The following is a 26,083-nucleotide window of genomic DNA, read 5'->3' on the forward strand; positions in this document are numbered from 1 at the left end:
TAACTGGGATGTTTATTGGTAACTGTAGATCTACTAATACTTGTGTATTACCAGAATGTGGAATGCTGTTATAAATTTGAAATGTGCAACTATTAAAGTACCTTTCTATGTAACACTACCTTGTTTTCTGTCAGGACTAAAGTTTTTTGGATCTCAGATTTCTTATACACAGTCTGCTTAAAAGAGAGCAGCACACACAAGATAGAGAGGGAGAGTATTTCTGTTAAATATACTCAGTTTAGTGGGACCACACAAGAAGAGAAGCATATGAAAGCTGCTGAAGAAAAAAAAAAAAAAAAAAAAGCCAGACATATTTCCCTGGCTGACAAAACTCCACATCCTCTCGGCACAGTGTAAGATCCCATGGGCCAAGCATGATCTTCACAACCACAAGTCAAGTAAAAGCAGATGGAAATTCTGAGTAATTTAAAACATAAAAGAACGCCCCCCCAGGAAGTTCACACTCAAATGTGAAGCAGTGGAAGTCAAAGTGTGGAAAGTCAAAGTACCAAGACCGTAACGAAGGGATGACAAAATTAGGAACTCTGTGTGTGTGAGCACGTGTGCATGCACACGTGTGTATTCACATGCACTTGACTGAACTCTGCAGAATTTCCAGCATCTGAACGCAAAAACAGAAATAAAAAATTTTAAGATATGTGAAAAAACAAATTACCATTTGAGGAATTACACTCAGGCTTCCTTAAACAATGATGGTATTTTAATGCAGGATTTACTTAACTCATGCTATGCAAGTCTCTTTCCCTAATATTGTAAAATATTTATGTCACTTTCCAAATATTCATTGAGCTATTTATACACAATGTAGAAAACTATTTTAAACTAGTAATCGATATAGTAAAGTAGTTGAAATTACTGTGTAAGTTAAAACAGACATAAGTTTTATAGAAAACAGACCTTTGGCCCAAATGCAGACAAAGAAAAAAATCTCATCCTTCAATCTTTATTTTAGAGATATATTTACTTCGTGGAAGATAACACACACATTAAACACAATTCTGAATACTTCCAAAAAACCCAAAAATGTATTAAAAAAAATCTGACAATTTTTTAATGACCATTCCAAATTTTCCACTAATTAGCCTCTTATGACAAAATCGGTGCTCTTTAGTAGTGCTATGGTATGGTAGTAGTTTTCAGCACAGGTTCAGAGATTTAAAAGGTAAAAAATGGTGCTTAACATATACTTTAATCAAAGTGCAAGAATACATTTACCAGTGTTTGCAGGGGATTTAGCTAGTCCTAAGTTTACTTGTAAAAAAACCCAATTTCTTTCCAACTAAATTTCATTCTTTTATTGATATAAATTCAGACAAACACAAAAACTTAATTCTCAAAGAAGTGTAACTGCTGTATATACTAAATCCTACTGTGTATACACTACGTATCACTGGCAAAAATTAAGTCTGTACTTTGGGGTATGGGGTTTTTTTGCCTAAACTACTGTGACAAGAATTGTTTCTTATAACTGGCACAAAAGAAAAAAAAATTAAATTCTGATCTTAGGGAAAACAGTAACAGAACGGTCATTAAGTCGCAACGCCGTTTCTCTTAGATAGCTTCTTGTTCACGCCAAGGGTTGAGTCACTTTATGCACTTTGCTATGCAAACTTAACTGGCGACTGTTAAATTCCCATTAAATGGTATAAAGAACTTTCAGTTTTCCAGGAAATAATTATTATTCATGGGATGGCATGTAGAGGTTGTTAAATTTTAAAATTTATTATTATTATTTTCTTCAGAAAATACACAAAATTCCACATTCAGAAACAAAAACCTTCCTTTTCGATCATACGCACTGTTATTGTAGTTTAAATAGTACCACAGAACTGATCCTGTATTTGACTATTCCACTAGTTGGCTGAGTAAGGAGACAGAGAGAAAAAGCCCTCTATGTGGCACAGTACTTCAGAGATAGCTTCCACCTTGTGCCATAAAAAAATCTCCAGACAAAAATCTTTATTTTCTATGGAGACATTCAGCAGATCCTCCAGTCAAACAGGCCTTTAAAATACCAAATAAATTATTTATTCCAAGGCCCAAATATTTTCAAGTCACTTAAAAGAAGATGAGGTGTGTCACATAATAACCTGAAATAGCAATAACTCCTTACTATAAAAATAAGATTTCCCCTTTCAAGAGGAATCTGAAGATTCTCAGAACCTTATGGTTATAAGATATGCTTCCAATCAAAACAGAATGTTGAGTTCTAATTTATTGTAAAGTGTAGAATGTTTTTATTCTTATGAGAAAATTTTTTTGCTCAGGACTGATCATAATTGTCAGTATTGGCAGATAAGGCACTTCTATAAAACAGAAAGTCTACCCTTCTGAAGTATGAACAGAGAAGTGTCAGAGAGAACTGGCATGACTAGACAAAGGTACCTTGCCCTTTTAATTTAGTCTTTCATTATTCTTCATTTATTGTTGAAATCATGTCCTGTATTTAAGAAATTATCAGAAATAAGGCTATTTTTAAAGTAAAATAAAAGCTGAACTTGACAATTTCCTTTAATTCTAATCTAAGATGCAGTTGTTGCCTAGGACACTACTATGTTCATTGCATATATCCTACATCTGCCTGGCTCCAGCTGACTATAAAACGTAAATATGAACATAAAGATGGTATAAAACAATGTCTTTCCAAGACTAAAAAAAGAAAACAAAGGAAAACATGGAGTTAAAAAATGAGGTAATTTCCTTCTTTGACTGATCACAACCACCATTTAAGGTTACTTGATGGAGTAAATACAGCAGAGGTACATGATATCCATCCAAAGCTTTTTGGAAATTTCAAGATTGCTCATTAAAAATGCTAATTTACTATGACTAATTTACGAAACTAAAACATACATTCAGCTACTTAATGATAGACATCTCTAACTCTTATACTTACATACTTCTTTCAGTACAATGACACTACAAGTCTTTTGACTAATTGCTAACCTGGGCAACTACTCATCAGTGCTGAAACACTGCTTTCTTCCTTAATTAATTACACAATTATCCTGGGGGGCTGATGTTCCATAAATCTGTGGCCACTGACCTAATATCAAGCTGGCATTCCTGAAGCAGACTCCTTTTAATAGCTCTTTGAAACATTTCGAGTAGGATTACGGCAGAATGCCTATGGCATCTGTTGCATGAAGTCAAATGGTAGGATTTCATTATGGGTGCTCTTGGTAATTAATTTTTCCTTCTATATATTGTGTAATTAACTTCCTTGACTCAGGATGGCAAGGGCCATCCCGTACCAACAGCCAGTTTCAGGACTGTGATGGCAAGAGCTGTCAGTCTTGATGTAGATCTGTTTCTACACTCCTATCACATTTGTTGCCTCAGTCTACACTTGCTATGGTCATAAAGGAAGTGGTGAGTTCAGATTTTCAGGATTTCTTTACATTTATCAAATAGTCCTTACTGCTTTTTGCCTTTTTTTTTTTTTTTCCCCCTCTCCTTCCTCAGGACAACGCAATTCACAAGCCCTAACTACATCTGCCTTTAACCAAAAGCGAGGTTGCCTTTTAGTCTTTACTAGAGCCAAATAAGCAGTCATCTTTTTCAGGCAGTTACTAGATCTTCTTTTGCTATTTGTAATTTCCTCAGCTTCCAAAAATCTCCTGCCTCCCAACCCCTTACATAAGTCGTTGCATCAGGGAACAGTTTAAAGGACTGTGTTACCTTTGATAAAGTATTACTTAAAGCGGTTTGCTTAAAATTCTAATACAAAGCCATGCATGAATATAAATGAACTGCAGCCGCTACAGTGGCTGTATAACCATACTTTGTAAGTGCTCAATAGTATGATTATTTGAACTGATGTCTTTCCACTAATCAAAGACAGGCTTATGTATGAAATAATCACACTATCTTTAGGTATAATAAAGTAAGAATAGTAACATTTTTCCTCTGACTCCTGAAAAGAAAATGAAAAATATCACCACAGCTCCAAGTAATCAGATAACACACATACATGGTCCTTTAACATCTCCTCCTTCCCTGTATCTTGTATTACACTTTCACCATTACTAAACTGGGACAAAAAACATTAACTGAGAAAACCAACTAATGTCTACACTGACATTGTTTTACTAGGTTTGGTTCAGTTATAATTAATTTTCAACTTGGCATAATCTTCTTACCTAATCAAAGCTAAAATTCAGTCAAGTTTTAAGCCTCACACTTTAATCTATAGCTGTTTTGTCTTGGAGATCAGAAAAAGGAGATAATAGTAGGAAGTAGCACTGCAAAAATTATCAGGGGAAGAAAAGGGTGCCAAATTAACACATCTATATTTAATTCCTCTAAAACCAGAATTACTTTCAAAAACTACACTGACTTAAGGTATCAGGTGGGTTTTATTTGGTCAAAAATCTTGGGACAAGAATAAAATGCCTCATATTTTAACAATTAATCTAGCTAGGTATTCTCAGTTTCAGTACAGGAACTTAAGATGACTCACAGAAGTGACAAGAAACTATCAGAGTCAGATATGGAACAGCAAACCTTTAGGTCCCTTTCCAAAAATCTATCAGGTATCAGATAGATTACAGTCCGATGTACAGTTGTATTTTCTTCCTTTCAAAAACAAATGAAAGAAATCATTACATGTTCCCCTCATCTTATCAAACTAAAACTAGTGGAATTTAACCAAAAAGAAAAATTAGGAGTCTGCACTCTACCTCAGTCCTGATTTTCCTTTCCCAGAGAACCACTAGCGATAAAGCCAAATTTTCCAAGTCCTAAAATTTCAAAGATTCGCTGATTATAGTTCTTATTCTAATATCTGTATCTCTGGATTCTTGGTAGTAAAGCAGCCTTTACGGTGCAAGGAATAACAAAATAATAGCAGAATTGTAGAACGTGCTAGAACCTTGTGGGTCCTTTGGAGGGGGAGACAGAACATGTTCTGCTGTCTGTACACACTAAATGGTTTCGTTGTATGATAAGGTGGTTTAAACGCTATAATTCATTTGGGAGAAGTTCTATCTTCTCCTTGCTATTTTGCCTCTTGGAAATAATCCACATTTCCAATGCACATTGTAATTCATCACCAAACTGTTTTATGTTTTCTGTTCATTGTTTCTGGACATACATACATCAACAACTTTGGGGAGCTTTTTAAAGAACAAATTCACATCGTTAATGGGAAACCTAAGGAGTAACATGCATGCTCACATTTAACAGTAACTATATATAGTGTGGCTGCTCCAAATAACAGGACTTGGAGGATGACAATGACAGCAAAGCAAGTCTTCTGAAGCTCAAACTATCAGAAAAGTCCCAAACCATTCAAGAAATCCTGCTTTTTCCCTCATCTCTCTCCTAACCCAAAAAAACTATCAAAGAATTGATCCCACTTTTCCTTCACTAACGAAAAACACCTTGCGGCTTCTGACAAAACAAAAGAAAATAAACCCCTTAAGAACAAGTACTCTAATGAGTCTTCATATCTATTTTAGTTTTATATATGATGGGTTATTAAAATCACAGAAACTATTATTTCTTCAAACCATTATCAAAATCTTCACACATTTAAATGACAGTACAAAACATTTTTAAATTAGTTTGCAGAAAGATTAAAAATGAATCCATCTTAACCTTACAAACTGGAATGTTACCAAAACAAAATAAAACTTAATGAAGTAAATTTGTCCAAACCCCCATTTGAGCTCAGACAAAGAGCTAACCTTAGCTTTAAGTTTCCTACATTAGAATAATTTTGTAAGACCTTGAGTTGAAACTAGATCCAAACATTATAATAAGAACTTTACCCATAATCACCTTGGGATGTCCTTAAGGGAATACACATCTTAATTACTCTATTACATACTCCAGCAATGGTCAGACAATTAAGCAGGCCTGGAATGTAATTGATTCACACTACAAGTATGGTGGGAACACTAGACAACTGCATCACTGCATAAAGACCAGAGACTGAAAAACTGTACTGTACCCAATCTGAGAAGAAAAGTTTAAAGATCAGAAAATAGAAACGATCTCAAAATTTTATCCAGTATTTCTACAGGTTGTGTTAAGTATAGAGTACTAGATGCTTTCTAAAATTTGTCCTCATCCTTGGAAAAGCAAAAGTGCAGTGATTATGGTTTTGCCAAAACCATAGTGCAGACACTCCAGCCCATTTTTAATACAAACCTATTTTCCCAGCCCTAGTGCATGTTGTCTTCATTCTACTGGCAAAAGAAACCACAGCAGCTTGCCCAGAACAGCATTTATTGTATGGCGAAAAGCTAGAATTTATGAGAATCCTTCTTGAATTATATAGGCAAAATATAGACTGTTACCCCCAAATTCATCCTAAATTCCCTAACAGTAACAAATTGCCAAATTTTTCTCTGTCAACTCCTTCTTTTTCCAGGAGAAAAAAACATCAGGAGAAAAAAAAGCAAGAAGAAAAACATAGCAGATTTTATTATCCCCTCTCATCTCTTCTGAAAAATAGTTTAAAAGCAATTTCAATCTAAGCAGAAACCAGACTTCTCAGATATGTAGCGTTCTTTGAAAATGTTACATGAAACATCAGTAGGAAATCAGTATGCATCCTGATGCTGCATTATCTTCTGTAATGTTACTTGAAAGCACTGCATCAAACCCCTTAGTCAATCCAAAAGAATATCCTCTCTGGTTTTTCTCCCCTGCTCAAGCATCATTAACTTGCATAAGTAACTAAATACAAGACAGTACATCAAACACCTTCTTTACTTAAAAAATTGCTGAGTCAGGATGGCCAAAACAAGTCATCTTTAAAAATAAAGTTATCTAGTGAAAAGTAAAGTTATCATACACATGAACTATATTAAATAGCAGCATTAATTTCAGCAGTAGTACATAAGAATTTTTATGTTTCACAGCATTAGACAATGATTCATCTAATTCAGCATTCTGTCTTCACCATTAATTAATTTCTACGAGTTTATTTAAGAGCAAAATATAATTAACCAATTGATGAACAATACGACAGAGCAGAGGACACAATTAAAATTCTTTCCTGTAGAGAAGATACATTAACTTAATAAAACATACTATTTGACTGGTGGTGTTATAACTCAGTTATTACCTCGTACACATACTATATAAATCAAACTGTTTAAAAGATTTTTGAAAATGTCTTTTTCAACAGAATCCAACATCCACTTCAGCCCAAGATACTACATAATTTCATGCTCAGGCTATTTTCAAGTGAGCCTCCCTTTAAGCAAAAATGAAACATGTCCAGTTAGCTGCTATGGAATAAAGGGGGGTTTTGTACAAGTGAATACTGACCAAAGTGAAAGCAACTAAACTCCTGCTTAGGTCAGAGTCAACCTTCAATTTACAATGAAGTAGATTCTAAATAAAACAAAACAAAAAGTTGAGTTGAATTTCCTGAACTGTTTTCACTCCTAATCATAGCGTATACCAAAGCTTTAAACAGAACTCGTGCTGTGAAATTTTAGATATCAAGTCAAAAAGTATTTCCTGTGGAAAATTCTTCTCAAGTTATTCTTTACAAAAGGTCAACACATTTTGATGTGCATCAGGGTATGAAGAAGCTTCATGGTTTCACTAACCACTGTCCTGTTTACAGTGTGAATTGAATTTTAGTCATGTGTTTCAAAGACTTAATGTGAAAACCACTTGAATCAAATACAACAATAAGGCAGCATGTTTTTTGTAAAGTGGTAAAACAACTTCAGTTTCATTTTCAGCTCCTTTTGGTATACCAGTAATGATCAACAACTCAAAGTTTGAATACAATGCTCACTTTATCTAGAGATCTCAGTTTTACTGGCATGTCAGTTCCAATGATTTATTTTCCACAAAACACTGTTCTCCCAGACTCCTGCCAGAAATAAACTGCAGACTCACTCTTACTCTAACCTTTCAATTATTATAATATTTAACACCGTACTTATTGTTCTAAGCCAGAACCACATATAAAAAGTCATCCTTACAAAAAAGGGAGGGAGAGATATCTTATAATTTTTATGATTATTTTTAAAATATCAAGATGCCTAATCAATAATAAAATATTTTTGATAGCCAGATCTTCAGAAGATTGAGACTTGATAGTACCTTGGTTTTATCAGAATTCTGTAGAAAAATTTTTATAGTAGCATCACTGTTGTACATGAGTACTCCTATAGGGTAAAAATGACAAGGAATCTCTCCTCTTCTAGCCAGCTCTGCGTCACAAAACCCAATATTGTATTATATTCAAGGCCCACTTCAATTCTACTGCAACTTACACATCAACAAGTAAGGAAGTTGGAAGTGAAATACAAGCCCTTGCAACAACTTTTGAATTTGTCCTTTTATTCATGTGTCAGGCCTTTCTGAGCCAGTATGTCATCTTGGAAACTTAATAAAGTAAGTTGGTATTTTAAAGAGCTGAGAACTGGCCACATTTCAAGAGTCTTCCCTCCTTACTAGGGATAAACTCTGTCTAAAAAAAGATATCCTCATTCTAGATTAACTTCTTTTGTCACGAAATCTTTTAAATTTTTCTTTCAGTTCAGAGGTCTATTATTGACACAAATATTTTTGAAAGACAATCTGATGGCCCCCACATATCCCGTACTTTGCAAATCTGTCTGTTCTTGCATTCTAGAAAGCTGAAAAAACCCAACCACCTAACACTGAAAACTGATAGACAAAACTCTCACTGTAGGAAGGGCTGGAAAGGACTTTGCATCTTGAAGTTAATTTCCATAAAAGGAAAACACACATCTGATTCGGGCTAGCTGCCTGTTAGAAGACTAATAATTGCATAAAATACTCTAAGTAAATAAATACCATCAAATAAATACACCTGCCTCATATTCATTAAAGCTTACATTAGAGGATATCTTATATGGTGAGAAATATAAACAAAACAGATTAAAAATCTTAACTCATCTATTTACAGAACTATGACAATTTCAGAACAAAAGCTTGATTAAACAAGCAGAGGAAAAATCCTTATGTTGCTTGTGGTAAATACCTTAAAATGAGACATGATCCCACAAGCATCATTTCCAAGACCTACATCTACTTTTCTTTACCGTAGTTAATTACCAGGGATAAAAGTTTAAAAAAATAATGACATGAATGACAGAAATTAAACAAAATTAGGTAAACACGAGAAGGGGAAACTTGGCCTACACAGAACACTAAGTTCATTTTTAATTTGTTTTCCCATGTTTTTTAATACAAATTTTGTGACTGTGTTTTAGATGGTTTATTTGTTGAAAGGAAGGTAAGAATGTGAGATGCTTAACAATGACCAAGGTTTTTGAGGGTTTGTGCTACAAAGTGTCTTATGGTCTCTTTTAATGAATTTGCCAGCACATTTTGGCAAGCTAATATTCCAAAGACAACTGCAGTAATTCTAAGGGATTTGGTATATTCAGATTCTTGAAATTGGATCATTCGGTATTTGACTTCTTGTGTAAGCTCCATTTTCAGTGCTGTTGCCATATTAAAAAGGACCAGTCACAACAAGGGTAGGAATTGAGAGGGTTTAGTCATACTTGAGTGCCTTGTCTGCCTAGTGATAATGTACTAATGAAAGATCAACATGGAGAAGTATTGTCCCTTTTACAAGAAATAATTCCCCAAAATACAGCAAAGTGATTATCAGAAAGCGTAACCCATTTTCAAGCATAGAAACAATAAAAATATCTGCTGCAGTAAGGCTGCAAGAAGCAATAATTATCTCTAAATGTAAGAAAATTGCGAGCTTTTGGTTACTAACTTGGCAACCTTGTTGATAGAAGTGAAAAAAATGGCAACTCTCTTTTCCTTTGTATGCCAAAAGAAAGGCACTTTCACAAATCTACCCGTAGAAAGATTTATTTATGCTGGGAATACAGAAAAGGCAAGTAGTCAACTCTTTTCCATTGTTGTTCAACCCGGAGCTTCAATACCTAATTTAGAGGATTTGGGGCTTGAGGGATTCAGGCAATTATTTTCTGGGGCTAATGATGAATGGTTCATACTTTTACTTTGCTATCCTTAAATAACCAATGCTGGGCGTTACGTTCACTCATGCTACAACTCTTCTTGGAGTGGCATTACAAAATTACAATTGGCTGGCATCAGAGAGAATTAGTCGTAATTCCAACAGTCATGACTGCAACAACTTAATTTGGTCCATAAGCAAGCACTTGACTGGAGTAATCTGCATCAGTTCATTTTATTAAAACCCAAGGAATGAAAAATAGGGCTGTATTCATCATAAGAAAGATTTTCCTTTCTATCCCTTTAAAACAATTCAGAAGACTTGAGTAGCTGAATTTCCACACTCAAGGTAATTTGGAGATTAATTAGATAGTACTGACAAAATCTACTGAAAATGGAAAGCACTTCTGCGTATAAATGGTATGTATTAGTGTAACAGTCTTAAATCCTAAAGACGACATATTTCAGCACAAAATTAAGCATGGCTAATCATAAGTGAATTAAGAGAGTCAATGAATTCCACAATTCTGTATTTCACTAAAAGGATTAATCAGATTTACTTTACAGGTTTAAACAAATGCTATATGTAGGACTCCTTACTTTGTTATCCGACTACTAACTGCCAACATGTCTGATAAATTTAGTAAACTCCTAAATATATGTGTAGTTAAAAAGTCCTCAAAATGTAAAATATTACTTTTATAATTACAGACCCACATTTGACTCATTCACTTAACGAAAAAAAAAAAAATTAATTCTGTTCCATATTGAAATATTAATCATGAATTAACATTTTAAAAGTCCATGAGATTATTTTCTCAAACAAAACTACAGAACAGTTTTTGCCTTCACTGAATTCTCTGATGATTCACTGTTATTCCTTTCAAGTACATGGTAAAGGGTTACTAAAAAGGTATTTAAGCTATAAACAAACAACCAAAAAAAGCTTTATTTTTTTAAAACCTAACAAACTTTTTTGATTTTTTCCAGTTACCCTGAAGAATAAGTCACTGCATGTTTACAGACAAGGTTGGTTGTAGTATTTTACTCGGAGGCTGGCATATCTGATGTTATTTCTCCACAGAATACTGTGATCTCATTGACCAAAATATGGCAACTAACCACGAGGCAACAGGAAGACTTGTATGAAGTATATTCATGCCACGGTTCCCTGGTATTAAAGAATGTCTTTACATAACTTGAATATAAACAGTCTATGAGAAATAATATGCTAAATATAAATATTGCTTAGAATTAGACTATTCAATTAAATCCCTAATCTTTTGTGCCAAATCATCGATACTGATAAACATAAGTCTTCTTTTCCAGATGGCACATCAGATCTTCCCAGCTGCTGTTGACCAGTAAAACAGTTTTCAAAGCTCACAGAATCACAGAATCATCTAGGTTGGAAGTGACCTTGAAGATCATCTAGTCCAGCCATTAACCTAGCACTGACAGATCCCAACTACACCAGATCCCTCAGCGGTGGGTCAACCCGCCCCTTGAACACCTCCAGAGATGGGGACTCCACCACCTCCCTGGGCAGCCCATTCCAACGCCTGACTACCTGTTCTGTAAAGAAATACTTCCTAATATCCAGTCTAAACCTTCCCTGGTGCAACTTGAGGCCATTACCTCTTGTCCTATCACTTATTACTTGATTAAAGAATCTCATCCTCAGCTCTCTGCAACCTCCTTTCAGGTAGTTGTAGAGGGCCATGAGGTCTCCCCTCAGCCTCCTCTTCTCCAGACTAAACCCCCCCAGTTCCCTCAGCCGCTCCCCATCAGACCTGTGCTCCAGACCCTGCACCAGCTCCGTTGCCCTTCTCTGGACACGCTCGAGTCATTCAATGGCCTTTTTGGAGTGAGGGGCCCAAAACTGAACACAAGAATCGAGATGCAGCCTTACCAGTGCCAAGTACAGGGGCAAGATCACTTCCCTGTCCATGAGTATATTCCTTTACGCAACTATACACAAAGAGATTATTCCTTAAAAGGGATAATATCTTCCATGCAAAAGTCTCCTTAGCTCACACAGAAGCATTAAAATAGTGAAAAATTATATCTAGACAACATACAGAACTTTCATTCAATACTATAAAATTATTGCATTTCATAATTTGTTTATATTTTCAAAAATAAAAAGGAGGAAACATAAGTACAGAAATTACAAATAGCTTACCAAGGTTTTCAAAATATAAGTTCACACACAAACAGCCAGATATTTTATACACATCTAGCACAAAACAGAAATGAAAAACGCTGATATGCAACATGTTCAGTGGCCAATCTAAAGTGGGACAGTCCAAAGAAAATTCCCATTTGAGAGCTTCTATTGCAGAGTGGTCCCCAAAGTAAGGGAAAAGAAACACAGTAATTCTCCTCCAGAAGTGAAATGAGGGAGGTACAGAGAAATGGGACATTACTAGTGGCTATACTTAACTTTTCTCAGGAATGGAAACTTTTGAAACTTTTTTCTGGATAGGTTCCCTTTAGATGAAATAATCGTTTCAATATTGTAATCAATAAATGCATTGAGACAGACACATTTCTACAGATAGTCCAATTCCAGTATTAGCTAGAACACTACCAACAGTTATTAGCAGAGTTATTAAAAACCTTTCTTATTATGAGGTGTTGCAAACATGTATGATGACTGGAATTACTTTACACTTTTCTGCAGCCTACAACACGGGCTGCCTTCAATCAGAGGGTACTAAAAGCATCATCATGTCCCCTACAGAGTGGTACTCTCACAGACTTGGAACTTGGTAAGCCTAACTTACATGTGAGGAATGAAGTCTACAAGCCCCACAGAAACTTAATTTGAAAAAAAAAGTTTTGCATAACATCAAGATCCCAAATTTTGCAGCAGACTTGAAATCTAGCACAGATAGCTCACTTTGAGCTGCAGATCTGACACCACCAGAAATATGCATTGCAAGTGAGTTTGGGGTATTTGCTGAAAACAAACCAACCAACCTGCCTGTCCTCCCTGACAAAGTATTGCAGGTTTCTTGACCAGCAGATCCCAGACTGAAGATTTCAGCTTATTACCTGAATCACAAGACTCAACCTCAATCCTACCCTTTTTACCTTGCCAGTTCCATTCCAACCCTAACTAATGTGGGGAATTTTTATCATACCCCTTGAGTGCTTAAACATTAAAAAATGTAATGAACAATGGATTGGACAGTCCTACCTCCATAAGCAGCTCTACAAGGAGTCTGCAAAGATGCTACATGAGACAATTCCTTATATACACTTGCACCAGCACCAGTCATGTGAGCATCAGCATGGGGCACCTTAGCCCAGTGTTCAGTTCAACCCTCAGCGTCAGCTCTGTTTACCAAAAGTGGCCCCTGAGCGCTCACATTCTGGGATGGATTGCTACAAGACAATGCTGGGACGTTTCTTACCTCATTACCAAGGGAAACTTCACTCCCTTACATGGAGTCCTTCTGTCTGGGGCATTCCTGCTTCCAGCAAGTTTAAACCATTGTGCAGTTGGGCCTTCTTGCCCTCCATGCCAGATCATTCGTTGGTCACAAATTACCATTGTTGAGCAGTTACAATTTGAATTTCCCCTTCACTAATGACATTGACAGATTTGTGTTCCCAGCTCACAGTTGCCAACCAGGTCTTATGTCTCCTTTCTCATTCTCAAAACCAGTCTTCTTTTCCATTTCCCATTATCAGTTTTTTTCCCTGTCAGATCCTCTTTACCTCTTTAAGTCTAGTTAGAATTCTTAGCTTTACCTACTCCTTCTCATTCAGTTCTTGTCCTTCTGTGCATTTCTTACTCGAAAGTTTCCATAACAGCACAAAAGAGACAGGATTTATTGTCCATGGTAACATCCAGTTCTTTCATTTTACCAGATGAGAGGAACAACATGAGAGAAGAATTAGAGATTCAGCCTTATTTCATCCTTAACTCCTTCTCTTAGTCCTGTATAGATAAAACCCTGCTGAATTCTCTGTGAGACTGTCTCCCTGCAAGTGCAGTTTGTTGAGACTGAGAAGGTCCAAAATGTGGATATGTGATGAATAATCAAACCCGAAGTTTACCACAACTGACTGATTTTTTTTTTTTTTTTTTTTGGTCCTGGTTTTAAGTTTCATTACTGAAAATGGCTAACCTACTTTATGTGAAGTTTCCCAAAGTGCAGAGTGAGAAAACACGTCATGCAAAATTTCACGCCAAACAGTCTAAATTGAAAGCAACAGAAAATACAGTCTTAAAGTGAAAGAGGTTGAGCAACCAGAAAGAGCAGTACTCAAGAAGACTGCCTGTAGTGCATACTTATTATATGTTATTACAATAATATTATTTGGAAATTGTGTTATCCTGGCAACTCATTTACCTTGAATTCTTCAACAATAATACTCAAGGCTTCATGTCCAGCTTTTCTCATGTCTTCTAACTCCTGCTTATGCTTTTCCTGTATAAAAACATTGAAAGATTATATGCAACGTAGACACCTGACATAACAATTTTAATCAGGAGAGCAAATTTTCCTTATTTTTGGTATCTTTCATGAAGAAATGCACACATCTTGGCTCTTTAGATATTATGTATATGCTCAATTCAAGTTGGTTCTAATATTAAACTTATTTTTACTTCTTAATTTTACTTTATTAGTCTCCAGATAATTCTAAATGGTTCTCCAAATATTTTTTAAAATTTTCTTTGTTACTCTGATTTTTTTCTGGTTTCATGGTATACCTGTGGATGGCAGGAATTCCAAACCACTCTCTTAGAAAATGTAGTTTACTGCCTGTATTAATAAAAATTTGAAATGGACTAGTATCATATTCATCATCCTTAGAAGAGCACACCCTTCTACTAATAATTACATAGCTCTTTTTATCTTTTTTTACTCTTAAGGTTCCCAGGAAAGTGTTCTTGCATAAGACATCCTGAATAGGTTTTTCAAATAAAGCTCTACTGTTTATTTTTTATTTAATTCACAGTATTATGTAAGAAGAACATGGACAGGAACATTCTAATATTTTTGCCTTTATGTGAAAATGCTTGCCTGTGGTTTGCTGTCTCAGTCTGCAATGTGAACACCATTAGATTCTCATCAGCATTTCATGCTTATCAGTAAGCAGCACCACTTTTTCAAATCACCAGTTGGTAAGAAGATGAAAAACTTTCCCTCCTCCTTCATTCCTTGCTTCAGGGATCTGTTCATAAATTAGCTAGTACAGCACATCATAGGTGCTTTAAATCAGCTTGGAAAACTGATGCAGAAAGCAGAAAGACATTCATCAGGGCAAACCATACACACCTTACACTACATGTTTATTGCTTTTTGGGTGGAATTCAAGTTGAAATTCATTAATACAATTCTATGTTTTCTAAGATCTGTATGTTTGAAATAAGCAAAACTTAGTGTCTAACAAACCATGCTCAACTTTATTATGAAAGGCCATATAACACCATTAAAAATCAATTAATCTGTCTGTAACTCTATATTTGATTAGAGGTTTCCGCTCTGTCATTCAGTTCCTTTCTCCTGCAAGGGCCATCTTAGCAAAAAGTCTGAAATTATAGCTAAGCAAACTTCTTATCATTGGCCCAAATATAATAAGGCATTCATATTCTCTTGAATACAACTGGTTTGGTTTTTTTTTTTGTGAAGCCCTGCAAGAAAAACTGATTTGAAGCAGAATTGAAGATGGAACTATTTTGACGTGTAAATAAACTACTGCATCAGATAACAATGCACATCTGGGTACATCAGTTTAATCACATTGTGATGCACCACAAACTAGTTAAACTCAGATGTTACATATGGAAAAAAAGAAGTGCTGAGCTAGAAATATTTTTACAGTACAAGACTACAGAATTGGTATAAGGAGGGAAAATGTGATCCAGTGCTTAGCTCCAAAACTTCACAAATCATTAACAAATATGTTCCCTGTGAAAAGTGAACATGGGGGAAAAAAGTAAGAAAAATGTAATTACTATAGTAGCATATCCTGGATTCACAAACATGAAAAGCGAATTATATAGAAAGAGGGAGTTAATGGTCGTTAAGTATTCTAGCTGAAAAAAACCCAAACCAACAAAACCAAAACTGAAGAGAAAGGCATTGCGTGTTGAGAAAAGCCTTTAATTGAGAAAAGCAAATGAAAACAGTAAGATTTCCATCTTAGACCTGTCAGAATTACCTTGAATGCAACAATGAGACATAGTGGATCAAGCGTGTTGACCAAGGAAGTAACATATTTCATTCCGGAAAAAGTACAGCACCTCTCAGTAGCATTAACAGGCAAATCAAGACACACAGCAAAAAATGCAGTTTGTCCTCTTATAATGCATGCTCAAGTTTTTCAGAATTAGTGACCTGTCATGTACTAAATGCAAACTGGTAACACAAGTTGAAGCATCAACACCAAGGTTTAACTACCTACATGAAGATTCCATCCAATGCATTTTAGAGTACTTACTTTCTTAAAATATCTCCTAGAGTAAAGGAAAATATTCATTAGTAAAGAACTAATAGTAAGGCATCAGTTTTGCTTGGGTCAGGTCTAGCAATCAATTTCTACAACAGAGGTAGAAGAGAGAACGAAAGGCCATTATTACAAGCACACAGACAAAAAGTTGAAGGTCACCTTGCAATGCTCCCTCCAAGTAAGGGCTTCATCCAGCCTGATGAACACTACATTGCCTTTTTTTCTGTGTCTATTTGCAAGATTTTTCAGCTAAGACAGCAGGCCTATAAGTTTAGTTCTTTTAACTTGTAAGGATGCATTTCAACTCTTTTGAGGATAGGCGGCCTTTTCTTCTGAAAGTCTGTAAAATATTGTTTCAAAATCTTATAGATACAGCACTCAAAAGAATGTGTGCTTGGTCCTTTTAATATCCAATAAGAAAAAGACCCAAATTCACTTTAAGTAATACATTTTGGTAGTGTATGCATTGATTCACTGTTTAACAATGAAGATACATAAAAGTTCCTGAGTTTCATGACTTGGCTATGAACACAACAGCAACATTCCAAGAACAGCAGCATACTGATTTGATGAACAAGGGTCATGTCAGTTCTTCACAAATCCTCGATAAAATGTGTACTTTCCATAGGAAAATGAGTTCAATGAATTGACATAACTACTCTTAGAACTATTACTCTGCTTGTGAGAAAGAAAAGGGAAGTTCTGTGAAAAGTTCTGAATGGTGTAGACCTGAAATTAAAATGTAATATTCAGATTTCCTATCAAACAGGTAAGAATTTTTGTGCTTCTTGGCTCTTGTAGAATTCTCCTGCATGGTTTGCCAGACTTTGGAGAGGTTTTTAAAGAATGTTGTTGTTCCCTTCTTTTTTTCAATAAATGCTTTTAAGAAAGGAATCAAACATGAGTTGAGAAGTTTGAAATTTAAGTAAAATAATCTTCAGAGGACTTTCACTCCTTCTCCTTGTGATGGACAGAAGCTCACATCAGAACAAGGACAGTAATTAAACATAAATTTGGAAGACAGAGGGGTATATTTTATTTTGTGATCAAAATCTTGACAATCATTCCAGAGAGCATGAGGCATTCTTTATGGATACTGTATGAAAGTAACAGGCGACTCATTGCTCAACGGTTACCAATGTTTCTATTTTTTCCATTCTGTGACTCTCATATGAGGAAACATGTCATTGTGAATAATTTATGCATAAGGATACATGCTTTAATGCTAGCAAACGTATGTGCCTTCAGAAATATATCCAATAAAACTTGAATGATAAGGACGAGAAGAGGATCGAACTTTGAAAGTTTTCTTACAATCTAAAATCCAAGTGACTCCAGACTCTCCTTTTCTTTTGTTAGGCCCCTGTGAATCAAACCACTGTAGAGGCAGATGGATCCAAATGCCTGGTGAGCTTCCGAGAGGTGCAGTTCCCAAGGATGCCGTTGGGCAGAGAAGCCTTCTGAAGTGGCTGTGACAGCAGGAAAGGTTACTGACCAGCCTCCATCCAGCTGCTTGTCACTGCCTGCCAACTGCATTAGCATTTCTTTTAGATTTTTTTACTGAATTGCTTCCTAAATCATTTCAGTCTAAGTGAACCATTGTTAGCATAAACAGTTTAAACAGGGTTCTTTATTAACATCCGACATTTTGACAGAAATGCAGAGCATGTGTTTGTACATACTGGGAAGTGTAAGGGTAACACCTCTCAACAGAGTACTATGTAAGATCCACAATAAGAGGATTTGTGAGGCCTGATGGGGGAAGAAGAGAGAGTAAAGACCTCAAACTTATTTTATTTCATTATAGTTACTTATCCTTAAATATCCTTTTATATACTTATCCTTTTTCTGCTAACTTTTTAAGAGGCAGACTGTCTTGAACTGTTGGGGAAAAAATGCATGACACTCACAAACACTGCACAGGTCCCCTACAAACCTTCCACTCTGGCATGCCTGCACGTCAGATTTACTGTAACAGCAATAAATGAAAGCTTACACAAGAAGGGAAGAAAAAGGTACGGGCTGTCTCACTTTCTTCTCATCTAACTCAAAGCAACTGCAATTCTTTTCATTATAAAAAGTGGATGCTTAGAAAAATTATTTTGTGTCAGTGCTCCCAACACGTATCAAAAACAGCAGCCAAAAAATGAGACTTGATACTGCAAATTAGGGCCACCAAACACAGCCACCTGAAAAGGAAGTAAACGGCGACGTATCAAAGTATATTTGGGTAATAATCAGTCCACAACACTAAACACCATTTCTTCTATCTTCTGTAGGGCTGTGGCATCTTCAGAATTAGCTGCAAGTCCAAGCCAACATCTTAGGAAGTGATGTACTCTCTTCCCTCCTAATTTCTGTACTGATGCAAAAAAGGCAAACCGTAGTTCCCTGCTGGCAACTAAATTAGAAGACATATTTCAAATCCACTTTGCACAGTTTTGCTGTATACAATTACGTCATTAAGACTCTTCGTATTGGACTAAATTCTTACATTCATCAAAATTTTCCTCACCACAAAAATTATCAGCTCTTTTTTTCTTTCAAAGCATCATTTTGAAAAATAATAAATAAAATTTAGTATCATAATGATTCTGTTAAGAAACTGGCAACTTCTCATCTGAAGATATACTTTTCCTCCTATTTACCCAAATATAGAGAAAAAATAATATTACTGAACACAATGGTACTAAATCACTGAAAATTTGAGTTAAACATGATGAGAATCAATCCATAATGGCTAATTAATATACACACTAGAGTGTGCTATTGTATATAAAATACAGATGGGTCACTATTTCTGTTCCTGTGAAATAAGAATGTGAGCTCTCCAGAACTAAGACACAGGAGTGCCTCAAGGTCTACAGCAAAGTAAGTAATTTCACATGGATAATATCACCACCAACACATCCTAGTGAAAGATACAGTGAGAAGCTAAAGATAAACATTTTTATAGGAAGGGAAGAAAGATTTCAGATTTCCCTATATAACCAAAAGAACATGCAGCATGCACAGCCTTAAGCTCACCACAAGAACCAAGGACATGCTACCACTTATTTTATCCAAGGAAATATCATTGCTACCTGGAGTATACAACAATAGATGACTTTGAAGTGAATAATGAAGTGAGGTAGCAAGCAAATTTTCATGAACAACTTCCTAATATAGTGGTGAGGACATTTCCTGCTGAGTTAGAACTGAGCTGAGCCAGAGCTGAGTGAGTGTGAATAGAACAGTCTGCTGGGAGACGTTATGACTGATTAAATGTGAAAAACTATGTAAAGGAAACAGTATGGAAGAGCCTGAACATGCCCCAAACTGAAACATAATTATAGTTCCCATACCACATGTAACTAAATTCTTCAAGTATTTGCAGTGTATAAGATGGATCTCTATCCTGCCACATTTAAGACCTTAATATTGTGTGAAGAACAACTACAGTTTATATCTGCTCATTTATTCTACAGGATGTAAATACAGACACTCTCCACTGAGGAGGACATTAAACAAGAAAAAGAAGAGCTAATGCACATGCAGAACAATCTGTTAATACATACTAAGTGTTCTTAGTATTAATATACATTTTGCTAGTAAAACTCTATGATATGGTAAATAGAACAATACATTTGACTCAGGAAGCCTTCTCTGACTGCCTTCAGGTTTCTAAAACATTATATAGATAGTAACTCCTTTGGGATAGAGCTACAACTACAACTATGACACCCGACAAAGAGGAAGTCAGGAAAAAAAAAAAAAAAAAAAAGGAGGCCTGCATGGATGAACAAGTTGCTCCTGGACAAGCCCAAAGACAAAAAGGAAGCCTACAGAGGGTGGAAGCAAGGATGGATAGCCTGGGAGGAATACAGAGAAACTGTCCAAGCAGCCAGGGATCAGGTTAGGAAGGCCAAAGGCCTGACATATTTACATCTGGCCAGGGATATCAAGGGCAACAAGGAAAGTTTCTATAGGTACACTGGTGATAAAAGGAAGAGTAGGGAAAACATGGGCCCTCTCCAGAAGGAAATGGGAGACCTGGCCCATACAAATCTCAGGAAGTTCAACAAGGCCAAGTGCAAGGTCCTGCACATGGGTTGAGGCATCCCATGCACAAATACAGGCTGGGTGATGAGTGGATTGAGAGCAGCCTTATGGAGAATGACTTGGGGGTATTGGTGGATGGAAAACTCACTATGAGCCAGCAATGTGCGCTCGCAGCCCAGAAAGCCAACCGTGTCCTGGGCTGCATCAAGAGAAGTGTGGCCAGCACATCAAGGGAAGAGATTCTCCCCCTCTACTCCACTCTCATGAGACCGCCCCTGCAGTCCTGGGTCCAGCTCTGGGGGCACCAACATAAGGACACGGACCTGCTCGAGTGGATGCAGAGGAGGCCACGAAGATGCTCGGGGGGCTGGAGCCCCTCCCCTGTGAGGACAGGTTGAGAGAGTTGGGGGGGTTCAGCCTGGAGAAGAGAAGGCTCCAGGGAGACCTTAGAGCGGCCTCCCAGTACTTAAAGGGGCTACAGGAAAGCGGGGACGGACTCTTGATCAGGGATTGTAGGGATAGGACAAGGGGTAACAGTTTTGAAACAGAAAAAGGGTTGATTTAGATTAGATGTAAGGAAGAAATTCTTTACTGTGAGGGTGGTGAGACACTGGCACAGGTTGCCCAGAGAAGCTGTGGCTGCCCCCTTCCTGGCAGTGTTCAAGGCCAGGTTGGACAGGGCTTTGGGCAACCTGGTCTAGTGGAAGGTGTCCCTGCCCATGGCAGGGGGGTTGGAACTAGATGATCTTTAAGGTCCCTTCCAACCCAAACCATCCTGTGAGTCTGTGAACTGTGACAGGGCATCTTATGGCACTGATGCTTTCTTACTTCCCCACAAAATCTAAATGATGGAACCTAATAGCAAGAGAAAACAAAGAAGAGAGAGCAAATAGGAAAATAATCCCAGGGAAGCTGACAAAAAAGAATGCGTCCATTAAACAACACAGTAAGCGTGAAAGGAATTCTTAGCTTCATTAGGACATTCTCATGCCTTATCTCAAAAGCATCAGTATTCAGATTAAATTAAATTCCACCATTGTTCATAAAGAACAAAATATTACCTTGGAAAGGGTTGCCAGCTGTCATCAATAGCTACTGATACTGAAGCCAGTAAAACACCCAACACAATTTCATATGTTACATATATTTTAAAATATATTAGTATACATGTATTACTGTACTATAGTATACTATCCCTGCCAACCTCAGTCATTCTGTGAACCACAATCATATTTACCAAGCTCTAAGCTACTTGGTACTAATCATGAGGCTACTTGTTTTCCCTCAAAACTTCTCCACAGAAAGTGTTAAAAAGAACTTGCTATTGTAATACAAAGCAAACAACAGTGGGTGCTGCAGATTTATAGACCTATCACAGGTGAACTCTTCCACAGGACCCATTGCCTACAGTTCACTACAGCATATATGCTGTTTTCCAATATTTATTCTGGATACAACATTTTATGCCTTGTTTCAAACATATGAAACTTCAAACCTCACAGTAACCAAAATCATCATTTATATTAACAAAACCATAATTGAACTAAAGATACCTTCTGTGCTGAAAATTGCTAACATTTTCATCTGCAGCTTTATTAACCTTTGAGAAGTCATCAACATATGTTTTAGAAATATAACTAATTTAAATAATGCAAATTCAATTTTCATAATGATGTTCGTAGCACATTCCTAGAGGATAGCTTTAGTCTCTTCATGTATGTTTAAAACCCAAGATGACTACAAAGAAACTTGACACTCAGACCAATAGCTTCAAAAGCATGCAGGCATGCTTAAGGCACTTTAAGCATGAATTAAAACTTAAGATAAAATTCTAAAAGATCTAAAGTAACAACTCATGGCATCATTGTATGTAAAGACTCTAAGATTAACATATCTTTGAACTTTTTCCAATGTAGTAAAAGAACAAATTGTTTTCTTCCTTCCTTGTTTTTGCAGTATAGAAAAAAGTTGAAGTATAATGTAATTAATCCTATTTATTACAAAATCAACAGAAAAAGAAGTTACATCTTTATATTTGAATCTCCTTTTCATTTTCAGAATATGAACTATTTTCTTTGTCTGTCTCTTAATAAAAGCTCATGAAGCAAACCTCTTCTTCCAATCTTAACTCCTTTTCCGGTTTGTAAATACATTTTGGAACACTAAAAATACTCCCAAGCAGACATACTATCTGAAAACCAGCTGATCAACAGCTATTTTCCCATCAACGTACAAGCAAAGCAGCTCCAACACAAAGTGGTTGCCATATTTATTCAGGGCTACGAATGCTTTTTTGTTTGTTTCCTGAAGACAATGGATGAATGGACCTCATCGCCCTCTACAACTCCCTGAAAGGAGGCTGCAGAGAGCTGGGGATGAGTCTCTTGAACCAAGTAACAAGTGATAGGACAAGAGGGAATGGCCTCAAATTGCACCAGGGAAGGTTTAGACTAGATATTAGGAAGCATTTCTTTACAGAACGGGTTGTTGGGCGTTGGAATGGGCTGCCCAGGGAAGTGGTGGAGTCCCCATCCCTGGGGGGGTTGAAGAGTCGGGTTGACCCAGCGCTGAGGGATCTGGTGGAGTTGGGAACTGGCAATGTTGGGTTGATGGTTGGACTGGATGATCTTCAAGGTCTTTTCCAACCTAGATGATTCTGTGATTGGTAGGATATGCAAGTTGAACAAAATGACAGAACTTGCAGGACAACCAAAGACACAAAAAATCATCTTTTCATCAAGTTGTTGTATTTGTTTCATTAGAAAGGTGACGAGAATTTAGATCAGAATACAAAATGAAAAACAGTTTGGGAAACTGAGCATCAGGAATAATACAAATAGAAGTAAAACAGGTACTGAAGAAAATGACATCAAAGCCTTATACAGACTGGCTCAGCTGAAGATCTGCAAAACAAGCTTCTTTTGACCTTGTTGTTCAAGAGAAAAGAGGTTTATGAAATAAAATCAAACACTTGTCAGTTAGACAACATTGCCCAACTCAGAATGTAAACTGCATCTGCAACTTACTCCAACATTGCATCCAGAGAACTATCAAATTGTAAATTTCTAGATTAATCATAGCATCATAGAATACCAGGTTGGAAAGGACCTCAAGGATCATCTGGTCTAACCTTTCTTGGCAAAAGCACGGTCTAGACAAGATGGCCCAGTGCCCTGTCCAGCTGAATCATAAAAGCATCCAATGTTGGGGAATCCACTGTTTCCCTGGGGAGATTATCCCAGTGGCTGATTGTTCTCATTGTGAAAAATTTTCCTCTTGTGTCCAGTCGGAATCTCCCAGGAGTAACTTGTACCCATTACCCCTCATCTTTTCCGTGTGACTCATTGTAAAAAGGGAGTCTCCACCTTCTTTGTAGCCACCCCTTAAATACTGGAACATGGTAATAAGGTCTCCCCTAAGCCTTCTCTTCTCAAGACTGAACAAACCCACTTCTCTCAGCCTTTTCTCCCATGGCAGGCTGCCCAGTCCCTCGATCATCTTTGTGGCCTTTCCCTGGGCCCTTTCCAGCCTGTCCACATTTTTTTTATATAGCAGGGACCAAAACTGAACACGGTATACCAGGTGTGGCCTAACAAGCGCTGAGTAGAGTGGGGTAATGACTTATTTGTCTCTGCTGGTGATGCAACCCAGTACCCCACTGGCTTTCTTTGCCACTGCAGCATACTGGTCACTTCTATTGAGCTTGTTCACCAGGACTCCCAGGTCTCTTTCCACAGAGCTGTTCCCCAACCAGGTAGATTCCAGCCCGTGCTGCACTCCTAGATTATATTTTCCCAGGTGCAAGACCTTACACTTGCCCTTGTTAGCCCATTCTTCCAGCCTATCCAGGTCTTCCCACAGGTGGCTCTCCACTTCCTCACTCAGTCTGGTATAATCAGCAAACTTCATCAGGTTACGCTTGATCCCATCACCCACTTAAGATATTAAACAGCGTTGGACCCAATATCAATCCCTGGGAGACCCCATTTGTGACAGGTTGCTGGTTTGAAGAACTATTTCTCACCACCCTCTGCGTGCGGCCTGTCAGCCAGTTCCCCACCCACCACACACACCACTTGTCCAGACCGTAACGCATCAGTTTCTCGAGGAGGCGGCTGTGGGGAACTGTATCAAAAGCTGTGGAGAAATCCAGGTAGACAATGTCCACCGCTCGTCCCACATCAACCGAGCAGGTCACTCTGTCATAGAAGGAGATCAGGTTTGTCAAGCACGATTTGCCCTTGGTGAATCTGTGCTGGCTTTTCCCAATCACGTGCTTCATTTGACTTGTGATAGCCCCCAAGAGGATTTGTTCCATAACTTTCCCAGGGATTGAAGTAAGACTGGTAGACCTATAATTCCCTGGATTCTCCTTTAAGCCCTTCTTGTAGACAGGGGTAGCATTAGCCTTCCTCCAGTCTTCTGGGACATTCCCCAACCTCCATGACTTCTCACAGATTATGGAGAGTGGTCTCACAACAATGTCAGCCAGCTCTCTTAACACCCTCGGGTGGATAATGTCAGGCCCCATTGATTTGTAGAGGTCAAGCTCCTGTAATAGTTCACATACCAACTCTTCCTTCACTGATGGTGGGTCTTGTGTTTGCACTGACCTGGATTTTCGTTACCAAGGCATGGGACCCAACAATGATGGTAAACCAGAGGTGAAGAAAGTGTTGAAAATCTCTGCCTTTTTCGTGTTGTTGGTGACTAATTCATCTGTCCTGTTTAACAGCGGGCTAGTACTGTCCTTCTGATTCTGCTTGTTGTTTATGTACCTGAAGAACCCTTTCTTGTAATTTTTGACATCTCTGGCCAATTTCAACTCGAGCTGAGCTTTTGGTTTTCTAACTGCATCTCTGCACACTCTGGCAATGCCCTTGTAGTTCCCAGTGGGTATTCATCTGCTTTTCCATCTCTGGTACACTTCTCTTTTGGTTTTGAGCAGACTCAGAAGCTCACAGTTAAGTCAGTGGGGTCTCTCATTCTGCCTACTTCCATTACCTTTAAAGTGGATAAACTGTTTTTGTGCATGGAGGAGAGCATTCTTGAATAACTCCCAGCACTTGCTAGCTCCTTTATTCTCCATGGAAGCTTCCCATAGGATCCCTCCCAACTGAGCTCTGAGAGAGCTCTAAAATCTAAAATCTTTGTCTTAGTACTAACCTTTGGTGTGCTCAGCAGGATCCCAAACTCCACAATATTGTGATCACTGCAGCTAAGGCTATCACTAACTGAGATATTACAAAGTAGGTTTTCTTGGTTTGTGAGTAGCAAGTCCAGCACTGGCACATCTAACATTTGTATGAGGAAGCAGTCCTCTACACATTCCAGGAACTTGATGGACGACGTGTGAGCTGCTCTATTGTTCTTCCAACAAATGTTAAGTTGTTGGTTATTTGTTTTACACACCTGACAAATTCATAACTAATCTAAGGAAGTAGGGGGGAAAAAAAGCCCCAACAATCCAAAGAGACATAAGTTACACCTTAGCAAGAGACAACAAAAAAGTAAATCAAGAAAGCAGGAGAACTAACTTATCCCTTATTTTAAGACACTCTAGTACTACTATGGTTTCTGAAGGAAAGGGTTTGTTGCCTAACTTCAG

General features: G+C 37.3%; 1 protein-coding gene across 6 annotated transcripts in view; it reads right to left on the bottom strand.

Moving 5' to 3' along the window:
- The window catches only part of CCDC91 (coiled-coil domain containing 91), a 151,843-nt gene that overhangs the window by 64,818 nt on the left and 60,942 nt on the right, over window positions 1–26,083 (bottom strand). For all 6 annotated transcript variants that reach the window (XM_074872061.1, XM_074872060.1, XM_074872062.1 and 3 more), the window contains one exon: window positions 14,331–14,408. In XM_074872061.1, coding sequence (XP_074728162.1) covers window positions 14,331–14,408 — 78 coding nt within the window. The remainder of the gene's footprint in view (window positions 1–14,330; window positions 14,409–26,083) is intronic.

This window comes from Strix uralensis, chromosome 5 (genome assembly GCF_047716275.1).
Source record: "Strix uralensis isolate ZFMK-TIS-50842 chromosome 5, bStrUra1, whole genome shotgun sequence".
In the NCBI taxonomy this organism is placed as follows: Eukaryota; Metazoa; Chordata; class Aves; order Strigiformes; family Strigidae; genus Strix; species Strix uralensis.